Below are 11,841 nucleotides of genomic sequence, written 5' to 3' on the forward strand. Positions count from 1 at the left end.
ATAATTGATAAAAAAATACACTGCAATATGGTTTCTAGCAATACATTATCAGTACCCTGGCACTAATGCAGATTGCAGCTTGCTTTGCTGTATACCAAAAAATGTGAGTAACATTGGTTTTGCTCAGGCCTACTTACTGTATGTTAATTTTTTTGCTCTCCCTTGAAGTTCATTCATCATCTTTGCTTTATTTTTCACAAAGCATTATTTTGCTTCATTTCTGCTATGATAAAGAGACATCAACTCTTGCATTGCGTGTTCGTGCAATTTGGCGGCGGAGCAATAAATGGAGGGGCGTGTCTGTTTGGATTGATTTCAAATATCAATATATATATATATATAGAGAGAGAGAGAGAGAGTTATTTTATTTTATTTTATTTAGGTACAATAAAATTGTGGAGTGGCGTATTCAAGGGCAGTTTAAAAGCGCAACCCGATGACGTCGCCCCCTATTGACTTGGCTACACTTGTTTCAACAACCTTCATTCAGCATAACTTTAACATTCTGTAGTGTACACTTAAATACGTTTGTATGCAGTAGATGAAAAAACCCTATGAATTACATTCTAAGAAGAGCAATATATATAACACTATAAAATTCACACTCATTATCCTGAGCTCATTACCCGTTACCCTCATTTACATTTCAAATGCTCTTTAGTTACAAGATCCAACTCGCATTACTTAAAGTAATATTGAAGGAAAAGTCAAAGTCAAAACCAGATGACAATTCATCCCAGGATGCATGAGGTTGAATGAATGTTCAGAGTGACATGTTTTGATCATTATTCATTACATCATTTTCATTTTTACATTTGTGTTACTTTGCTATTATTATAAAATGTAAAAAAAAAAAAAAAAAAAAAAAGTGTTAACAGTTTACAATAAGGTTTCCTTTGTTAACATGAACTAACAATGAAAAATACATTTATTTTTCTGAGATTATATTAATTTCAACATTTACTAATACATTATTAAAATCAGAAGTTGTATTTGTTAATATTTTTTAATGGACCTGAACTAACATGAACTAACAATGAACATTTGTATTTTACTAACGTTAACAAAGATGAATAAATACTGTAACAAATGTATTGCTCAGTGTTAGTTAATATTAGTAAATGCATTAACTAACCTTAACTAATGGAACCTTATTGTAAAGTGTGACCAAAATAGTCATAATAAAGAATGAACAGATGTGTCCATGACTGAAAGTGTAAAAAAAAAAAAAAAAAAATTCTAATTAATTATGAATAAGGTGTGAGGAAAAGCATATTTCACCTGAAGAGTTCCTTAGTATTTCATGCATTTTAGATGGTTCTTGAAAAAATGGTGACTCGTTTTTGCCCGTGAATCACTTTGGGGAGGATGCCTGAAGGAACCGTACTTGTCTGTGCGACTGCGTTTTTGGTGACCAATTCTGAGACCTTTGCAGGTGACAACTAATAAATCTCCAAGTCCGTCAACGAAGAATTCTGTATATAATTGAAAATAATAATAATAATAATTCAAACATATTCTTAATTCTTAAACTAAAGTTTATTTATTGGCATTGATGGTTCCATAAAGAACCTTCAACATTCATGTAACCTTTACATTCCACCGAAGGTTCGAAAACAACATTTATTTTTAAAGGTGCTGTTGATCACATGCGTATTATCTCAGCTGGTATGTCCATAGACTGTTCACCATGGATCATGAATGAACTCAATTCTCATTTAACATAAGATACGTCAATTTCTGAGTCATAAACAGGTTTTGTTCCTGGTAAGTAAATCCAGATTGCCTGCATTGTTTGTACTATGTCCATGTTTTAAATCACCATGACCTAAACCATGTAAACATTAAAGGTATAGCTCACCCAAAACTGAAAATTCTGTCATTAATTACTCCCTCATGTCATTCCAAACCCGTAAGGCTTTCATTCATCTTCAGAATACAAATGAAAATCTTTTTGATGAAATCTGAGAGTTTCAGTCCCTCCATTGACAGCTACGCAACTACTACTTTGACGCTTCAAAAATTTCATAAAGAGATCGTAAAATTAATCCATTTGAATTGAGTGCTTTAGTCCAAATTCTGAAGAGACTCGATCGCTTTATATGACGAACAGATTTAATTTAGGCTTTTATTCACATTTAAACATTGTTCAGCGAACATAAACTGAAGCTCAACTGAACCTGCTTGACGTGTGAGAAAAAACCTCATTGGTTCTTGGTGAGGCTCAAATGTGATGCGTAACACGAGAATGAACGACATGAGGGAGTAATTAATGACAGAATTTTCATTTTTGGGTGAACTAACCCTTTAATCTCTTCATAAAATATGTTATAAATGATTGTCGAAACTTAGTTTCACTTTGCAGGTCTATTAGGAAATAATTAAACAACAGACTTCATCCAGAACACATAGTGTGACTTAATTTGATGTGGATGTTTTCAATCAACACTTAAAAGTCCACCTACCAGTGTGAGCCACTCTTTTGAGGAACGGGTCAAAGCCGACCCTTCGCACAGCATCCGTCCGGCCCAAGAAGAAGTTGATAACTCCATCCACGAAGAAGCAGCCGTCAAAACCTGGCAGAGGCGCGTGGGTACGACTTGATACCCGCGTGATACAGCCGCCTTCCTCGCTGCTCCCTTCCTCATATTCCAGCTTAAAGAAGAACTGATTTCCTTTTACCTCACCACCAACCTGATGGAGAGAGACCGAATGAATGAATAATAGCCTAACTACAAAAAAGATGACTGGGGTATTGATCACAGGAATAAATTACATTTTTAAAAATATTCTAATAGAAAACAGTTCTTTAAAACTTTTTAAAAAATATTCCATTGAATTACTGTTTTTACTACTGTACTGTTTTTGATCATATGAATGCAGCCTCGGTGAGCAGAAGAGATCTTACTGACCCCAACTTTTATATGTATTTGAGGTCATCAAGATGATACAATTTACATAATTACCACATCTAGTTCAGGAACGGCTTCCATAATGTTCACAAAGCTCTCAATACGTGTCTCACTCAGGAACAAAAAGTCATCATCCACCCACAGGAAGTACTTAGTGGTGACCTGTGACACTGCCAGATTTCTGCCTGCAAACCAGCCCTGAAAGGCCAAATAATATATATATATAAACTTTTATACTTCAAGCAAATTACAATAACATTCAGTTTAAACAACCTGATGTTTGTACCTGTGCAGGGGGCATTACATAGTGTTCTATATTGTCACCGACCACCTTCTCTGGTTTCAGACTGTCATCAGCAATAATGATCTTTATTTCTGGGTAGAGCTGACGGATACTATTGATGAGGACATTTAGTTCTTTATATCTCAAAAATGCTTTAATTAGTACAGTCACCTGGGAGTTTACGTCTACAGAGAGAGAAAGAGAGAGAGAGAGAGAGAGAGAGAGAGAGAGAGAGAGAGAGAAAGAGAGAGAGAGAGAGAGAGAGAGAGAGAATCATGTGCCCATTACAGGTCAGCGTGGTGATTGTGTTCACATAATAAAGAATCTGTGATTAGATCTGTCATTTGTTCAGAAGCAGTGTTGTTACAAGCTATGTTTCCATCCAAAGGTGCAAATTTAACTGCGCAAAATTGGAATATTGCATAAAACATTTGCAAAAAAAGCACCATTTCCATCTCATGTGTTCCAGAGAACAAAATCGTCACTTTCTGGGAAACTGGCACGAAAAAATCTGATATAAAAAACTTGCTGCAATCAGGGAAGCCACTGTTTTCATACATTATAAATGTATTGCATTTCAGAGTGTAAATCATAGGTGTGTAAGAGCTGTGTATGTAGACCTCACTCCCCTGGCCTCAAGAGGCTGGATCCAGGTTGGAGCGGGTCGAGTAGAACCAGTTTATTGGTGCCGTGACCCGGGTGGGATTGAGGTTTGGGGGTGAGTTTGTGCGTGTAAACCTCACTCCCCTGGCCTCAAGAGGCTAAATCCAGCTTGGAGCAGGTCGAGTAGAACCAGTTCATTGGTGCCGTGACCCGGGTGGGATTGATGTTTAGGTGGTGACTGTAACGGATGTAGGCCAGTACGAGCTGTACATGTAAACCTCACTCCCCTGGCCTCAAGAGGCTGAATCCAGCTTGGAGCGGGTCGAGTAGAACCAGTTTATTGGTGCCGTGACCCGGATGGGATTGAGGTTTGGGGGTGAGTGTGTGCGTGTAAACCTCACTTCCCTGGCCTCAAGAGACTGGATCCAGCTTGGAGCGGGTCGAGTAGAACCAGTTTATTGGTGCCGTGACCCGGGTGGGATTGAGGTTTGGGGGTGAGTGTGTGCGTGTAAACCTCACTTCCCTGGCCTCAAGAGATTGGATCCAACTTGGAGCGGGCCGAGTAGAACCAGCTTATTGGTGCCGTGACCCGGATGGGATTGAGATTTAGATGGTGAGTGTAACGGATGTAGGCCAGTACGAGCTGTACATGTAAACCTCACTCCCCTGGCCTCAAGACGCTGAATCCAGCTTGGAGCGGGTCGAGTAGAGCCAGTTTATTGGTGCTGTGACCCGGATGAGATTGAGATTAAGGTGGTGAGTGTAACGGATGTAGGCCAGTACGAGCTGTACGTGTAAACCTCACTCCCTGGCCTCAAGAGGCTGGATTCAGCTTGGAGCGGGTCGAGTAGAACCAGTTTATTGGTGCCGTGACCCGGATGGGATTGAGGTTTAGGGGGTGAGTGTGTGCGTGTAAACCTCACTCCCCTGGCCTCAAGAGGCTGAATCCAGCTTGGAGCAAGTCTAGTAGAACCAGTTTATTGGTGCCGTGACCCAGATGGGATTGATGTTTAGGTGGTGAGTGTAACGGATGTAGGCCAGTACGATCTCTGCGTGTAAACCTCACTCCCCTGGCCTCAAGAGGTTGAATCCAGCTTGGAGCAGGTCGAGTAGAACCAGTTTATTGGTGCCGTGACCCGGATGGGATTGAGGTTTAGGGGGTGAGTGTAACGGATGTAGGCCAGTACGAGCTGTGCGTGTAAACCTCACTCCCCTGGCCTCAAGAGGCGCTAGCGGCTGATGCTAGATGCTGCGGTCTTTCGCGTTTTTTGTTAGGGTGCACCTCCAATGGCAGAGACCCCGGTTCGAATCCCACTCGGAGTGGGTTGAGTAGCACCGTTTACATTTGGTAAGTATGAGTTTTTTGTTGAGTATCGAGGGATTTATTCAGCAAATGTGTTTCCATCGTGGTTTATGCGCATGTCTTCTTATTGGATAATTTTGTTTTTGTTTTCTTTATGCAATATTGCAAAAGGTAGGAAACATAGCTACTGTTAATTAAAACTAAATGTATTAAAAATCATTAATTTAAATAAAGCTGAAGTAAAATAAAATATAAATGTTAAATGAAAAACACAAACTTAAAAAACCTGGGAAAAAAAAATAGAAATGTTGTTTGGAAACTTAAAGTTTAGCTGAAGCACTAAAATTACTAAGACTAAAACATAAAAATAAATAAAAGCTACATAGAAATATTAAAATACAAATGACAAAAGCTGACAAAAATGACTAAAACTTAAAATAAAATAAAAAATAACTAAAATAAAACTGTTCAGAAGCGCAAGTATATTAAATAATGTGTTAACACTTGAGCTGACCTTTTCCCACGTCAAACAGAACAGGAACTGACGGACGTCTGATCTCAATTCGGAATATGACCTCATGGTTCTCAAACGAGAAGTACGCTAAAGACATGAAAACAGGTATAAAATTAATGTTTGTACATATAACTGGAAATGAGCAAGTCAGTACATTCAGATTAGTTTTAAGGGTACATTTTTTTTTGTTTTAAGTATCCTCAAAGTGGTCCATATGACTCTGGCACTATATTCCATGTCATTTAAAAAACTTTCTGGGTTTTTTTTTTTGTCCATACAATAAAAGTCGATGGGGTCTAATTTCTTTTGGACCCCAGTATTTATCAAAACATCTCCTTTTGTGTTCAGCAGAAGAAAGAAAGTCAAGCAGGTTTAGAATGACATGTGAGTATGATGACTAAATGTAAGTGAACTATCCCTTTAGGTTACGTACCGAGGTCTTGGGTCTTGATGTGGTAGACGGTGCTGGTGTAGGTCACTCTGCTCAGAAGATCATTGAGCTGTTGAAGGTTGCTGGATGAGATGCTCAGATGTTTCTCATTTTGGCCGTTCACCTGCTCACCCTCCTGAACATCCAGCACTGAGAGCAGCCCTTTCTGCACCCTTAGAGACACCTGGAGATGTTTCAGATCATATGAGCTCATTTTATTCTCTTTAACATCACGACTTCTTTTCAAAAATCCACCCACATTTAAAAAATTTTGATCAAAAGTGCACAAAGCATCGACTGAAAGGAGGAAAAACACAGTAGACCCCCACACAGAGACCGTCTTAAACAAACCAATGACTGAGGTATAAAAAAAACACCACCTTTAGACAGAAAAGAAAAACATTTTCAGCCGAACAAACCTTGTAAACTGCTCTGCTTTGTGTTTGCAGCGCTAGACCTTTAATAATGATACATTTATTTAATTAATATAGATAGAAATGCTTTAATGTCATATTACTTTTTTTATATTTAACAATTATAGCAATACCTAAATAAACACACATTTTTATTTATGTATTCTGTACACTACTGGTAAACATTTTGCAATAATTAGGATTTTCAATAAGTCTCTTCTGCTCACAAAGGCTGCATTAGTTTGATCAAATTACATTAAAAAGTATTATTGTGAAATATTATTACAATTTCAAAATAGAATGTAATTTATTTCTGTAAAATGTAATTTATTCCTGTGATCAAAGCTGAATTTTCAGCATCATTACTCCAGTCTTCAGTGTCACATGATCCTTCAGAAATCTTGCTGATTTGATGCTCAACTATGCTTAATTATTAGTAGTGCTCAAATATTAATAATGCATGGATCTTATTATAAGCAATGTAGAAAACAGTTGTGCTTCTTTCTTTTTTTCAAACCATGATATTTTTTTCTGGTAGAAACTTTCAAAGTATAACATTTATTTTAAATTAAAATATTAGAATGATTTCTGAAGGATCATGTGACACTGAAGACTGGAGTAATGATGCTGAAAATTCAGCTTTGATCACAGGAATAAATTACATTATATTCAAATAGAAAGAAAAGTCATTTTAAATTGTAATAATATTTTACAATATTTACTGTAATTTTGATAAAAAATAAATGGAGCCTTGGTGAGCAGAAGAGACTTCTCTATGTCTCTCGGTAACCTGACGTGTTTGAGAAAGCTGAGATCATCTGAAATCAAATAAAGGATCAGCAGAAATCAGACTCACCAGGAATGAGTGTTTTATTCATGGGAGTCACTCTGAATCCTCTGATTGGATACTGGAGTGGGGTGTTGGCAGGGGCGAGAATAAGAACATCGTTTTCTTTCCCTGTCCTGGGAGACACATGCCACTATTTTTCTTAACCCTCTCTTTGGGACATTGTCATTTATGCTAAGAAATTAACATTTAAAAGACAATAGGCCAAATAATGTTCACCCCCCCCCCCCCCCCTCCCCCGATTATAACTCGCAATTATGACTTGATAACTCGCAATTACAACTTTAAATCACACAATTTAGACTTTTAATTCAGACTTTTTTTGCAATTGTGATTTTATAACAAGCAATTCTGACTTTTTAACTTGCAATTGCGACTTTATATCAAGCAATTCTGCCTTAACTCACAATTGTGACTTATCACGTAATTCTGACTTTATAACTCGCAGTTGTGCAATTTACTAAAGTAAAAGAGTTTACTAAAAAGAAAGATTTCGAACAACTCACTGTAGCTGTTGTTGTTTCCGTCACAGCTACAGTGAGTTGTTCAAAATCTTTCTTTTTAGTAAACTTTGTGTACACAAACAATGTTCTCAATGCTGGAGTTCATGTGTAGAGCCCCTGGTGATACTTCGAGCAAAGTTTCATGTTGTGTCGAGCCTTCTTAGTGTTTTAAAAATAGCGATTTTTGATGCTATCATAGTCGTGCCCCTAGCACTCCCATTCAAAAGGCAATTTGACCTAAAACGAAAATACGGTCAAACTTAAAAGTGGAGTTTTCATTCTAATTATGCTTTTAAAGGGGTGGTTGAATATGATTTCACTTTTCTAACTTTAGTTAGTGTGTAATGTTGCTTTTTGAGCATAAACAACATCTGCAAAGTTACAACGCTCAAAGTTCAAAGCAAAGGGAGATATTTGCTTTTAAAGAAATCGTTTTTTACGGACAACAAACGGCTGGTAGGGACTACACAACATTCCTCCAGGGTTAGTGACATCACAATTTACATAAACCCCGCCCCCAGGAACACACAGTCCATGTTGAGAAGATGAAGAGTTGTTGTAGTCCAGCATATTTGTGAGTCAGCTCAAACGGTAGCATCCGTCTTTTCACAAGTCACTCTGTGTGCATCTCACAACAGTTCCTATACGAGCGATTTATAGATTATCATGACAGAATATGCTAATTGAAGATAGTTAACTCCACATCAGCAACATAAATTCATCAACTAACCATTCAGAGACGTCCTGTTGCATTCTACATGTTGTCACTTCTTCTTGAGTCTCTCCATCTTTGTCTGACTCCGTTTAAACATAAAAGGCAGAACAGTTTCTGTCATTTTAGTGTGTGTCTGAGTGAGGTAATCGGAGCTGCTAATGTAACAGGTACAGAAAGTGTACTGTTAAAACGAATGTATTGGTTATTATAATTCACACAAAATGGTTTATTTTCATATCTGGTATACCTGCCTGAATAATGATAGTTTTTCCACTTTAATTGCTGTGATGTCATCATGAGCTTACATAATTTCCTCCTCTTCAGAATCAGAATCACTTTATTCGCCAGATTCATCAGCAGACACACAGGAATTTGATATGGCAATCAGTAACACAGAAGCTCGACAAACAAACCGTATATGCGTATAGCTGCATAAAGCATGCTTAAAAAAAATCAAATAAGATGGATCAGCTATTCAGGAGGGAAATGGCTCTTGGAAAAAAGCTGTTGAGATGGCGTGAGGTCCTTGTCCTCATCGCCCTTTACCTTCTTCCTGAGGGAAGCAGCCTAAAAATGTCACTTGCTGGATGAGACTGATCAGCAGCAATTTTAGCTGCCCTCTTCCTGACTCTGGCCTCATTGCAGGTCATTGATTGACAGCTGCTTCTGTCCACTCAGCCTCTCTGCTGTGCGCACAATGCGCTGCAGTCTGTTCTTCGCCTGGGCCAATGCTGAGGCAAACCATACAGTAATAGATGTTAAAAGAAGGCTTTCCACAGTGGCTCTGTAAAACCTAGACCGAACAGAGCTGGAAACGTTCAGTTTGGTTAACTGCCTTAGGAAAAACATTCCACTGTGAGCCCTCTTAATAATGGAGGAACTGTTTTCCTCCAATTTCAGGTTGTTTGTGATGACAGTGCCTAGGAATTTGAATGACTCCACCTCCTTAACAACAGAGCTCTTGATGGTTAGGGGTGGAAGAGAGGCGGAGGTTCTGCCAAAATCTATCACCATTTCCACTGTCTTTTTTTGGTTAAGCTCCAGATTGTTTTTATCACACCACGCAACCAGATGAGACACTTCTTGCCTATAAGCAGACTCATTGTTGCCCTTAATAAGGCCGACCAAGGTGGTATCGTCTGCAAATTTAATCAGCTTGATGGAACGGTTGTTGGAAGTGCAATCATTGGTATACAGTGAGTAGAGAAATGGTGACAGCACGCACCCCTGAGGTGCGCCAATGTTGGTGGTCCGAGGATCAGACATGTGCTGGCCAAGCCGGACATGCTGTTGTCTGTTGCTGAGAAAATCCATAATCCAGCGGCAGATAGAGGGTTCAACCCCCATCAGTAACAGCTTCTTCTGCAGCCGCTCGGGTAGAATGGTATTAAAGGCGGCACTGAAATCTACAAATCTATCAACCGCTCAAGACATTTCATGACCACTGATGTAAGGGCCACCGGTCTGTAGTCATTCAGGCCCACGGCATTGTTTTTCTTGGGTACTGGAATAATGGTTGATGACTTAAAACAAACTGGAGCGAACTGACTAGCGCAGTGCTTCAGGGTGGCAGGCGAAATCCCATCGGGGCCACCTGCTTTCCTTACATTCTGCCGCCTAAATAGCCAGTACACATCCTTCTCCTCAATATCAAAGGGGACTTGATCTTGAGGGGCAATGTTCTCCTCCTCCCTGAGTGGGACTTCATGATTATGAGCCAGATCCTACCTGGAAGGGCAAGGGGAAGGGGAAGGGAAAGGGGAAGGGCAAGGGGAAGGGGGAGGGCAGGGAGATCTCTCAAATGGGGTATAAAATACATTGAACTCATTGGTCAGTTTAGCAGATGGAGGGACTTGTTGTATTTTATTTTTATAGCCTGTCAAGTTCTTCAGCGACCTCCAGGCTGAAGAGGAGTCATTAGTGCCAAATAGTTCCTCCAACCTTACCTTGTAGGCAGCTTTTGTTTTCCTAATGGCTTTATTTAACCCTCTGGGGTCGACAAACGCGCCTGCACGTTTTGCTGGATTTTCTTCACATTGTAGCACAATAAACTTAAATTACTCCGTCATTTATGGTCATACAGAAAAAAGAAATATAAAAAAATAATCTGTGATATTTCTACTTTTGTATGTGTCCACTTACAATGAAATCAAAACATTGTAAAATAAAGAAAATAAACAGGGTGTGCGTTCTGCCTCTCCGTCGCGGTGAACTTTTTTTTCTTGAGCACGTCTATAAACTGAAACAAAACTCAGCGAATACTTGTCACACATTTATGAGCCATATACCTTTCTAAACATTTAAGTGTGTACTTTTAAATGATCGGATTCAAACTGAAAACAAATATTCTCTGTTTAAGTAATTTGAAATTTGTATAAAACCAACAAGATGTCCAGCTTCTCAAACGCTTCCTAATTATTTTTTATTTGACCACGCCCACTCGCGCAAAAGAGATTCACATGCAAATTTCCACATGGAACGCGAACATGCTCGTTACCTCAAAAACAAAACACCAAAACACTTCACAAGTCTCTGCTTTTCGTCGAGTTTGAAAGACGTGCCGTGAGCTTACATTGGATTTACCTCAGAAAAAGAAGAACGCGATTTGAAGACAAGAAAGATGTAAGGTAAGAAATTCTTACATATTAGTTTGTTATTGTTGCATAAATTTCACATTGCAGTTGAACTGTTGCAAGATATATGGTGAATATTATAATATTTAGACCCGTGTTTACTGTTACTGTGTTTGTGGATATCTTCTCAAACGTAGATATGTATATGGTAACCATAATGTTTTATATTTGAGCGCAATCGCGTTTGAATGTTTGATATTTTGGATCGCGATCGCGTTTGAAAAGCAAAACGCACCAAACGGCTTCATATTTTTACTATTATCTCATTTCATATCATCATAACGAATGGAAACATTTGAAGTAACATATGATAATCAATATATTTTTCTCTAGCGTAGTTGTTACTGAAATCTTTTGGAAGATTTATAGGCTGCTATAGGTTATTGTTATTATTATTTTATGCAGCACTGCGCATAGCCTATGCCTACAAGGCACAACAAACCTGGTGTTCATTATATTATATACTGTTGGAAACATTTGTGTGTGTGTGTGTATTCTGTGAATTTTAAAAAGCAATTTTAACCAGAAAAATCTAAAATTTCTTCCCAAAATCATGCAGGCCTTTCTCTTGATCTCATCTCATTACATCTCATCTCGTCATCATCTCTGCTCATCTAAAGACTGGTCGATGACGTTAAGTTTCATTTATTATTTTGTCTCACCAACACAGAGAAAAAGACTGTTT

At 38.4% G+C, this 11,841-nt stretch overlaps 2 protein-coding genes across 2 annotated transcripts in view; both read right to left on the reverse strand.

Moving 5' to 3' along the window:
• The window catches only part of LOC307151281 (N-acylneuraminate cytidylyltransferase B-like), a gene marked incomplete at its 5' end in the record, with an annotated part of 151,949 nt that overhangs the window by 85,844 nt on the left and 54,264 nt on the right, over positions 1-11,841 (reverse strand). The window lies entirely within an intron of this gene.
• Positions 1,281-11,841, reverse strand: part of LOC307150893 (beta-1,4 N-acetylgalactosaminyltransferase 1-like) — a 58,204-nt gene continuing 47,643 nt past the window's right edge. The window contains exons 3-10 of the mRNA XM_079858510.1: positions 7,315-7,421; positions 6,465-6,502; positions 6,049-6,229; positions 5,616-5,702; positions 3,199-3,380; positions 2,967-3,110; positions 2,466-2,694; positions 1,281-1,475 (exon numbers count right to left, since the gene is read on the reverse strand). Of these exons, the coding sequence (XP_079714636.1) occupies positions 1,294-1,475; positions 2,466-2,694; positions 2,967-3,110; positions 3,199-3,380; positions 5,616-5,702; positions 6,049-6,229; positions 6,465-6,502; positions 7,315-7,421 (1,150 nt within the window). The 3' untranslated portion in view covers positions 1,281-1,293. The remainder of the gene's footprint in view (positions 1,476-2,465; positions 2,695-2,966; positions 3,111-3,198; positions 3,381-5,615; positions 5,703-6,048; positions 6,230-6,464; positions 6,503-7,314; positions 7,422-11,841) is intronic.

Source organism: Squalius cephalus (assembly GCF_949319135.1).
Source record: "Squalius cephalus genome assembly, chromosome: 23".
NCBI classification, from domain to species: domain Eukaryota; kingdom Metazoa; phylum Chordata; class Actinopteri; order Cypriniformes; family Leuciscidae; genus Squalius; species Squalius cephalus.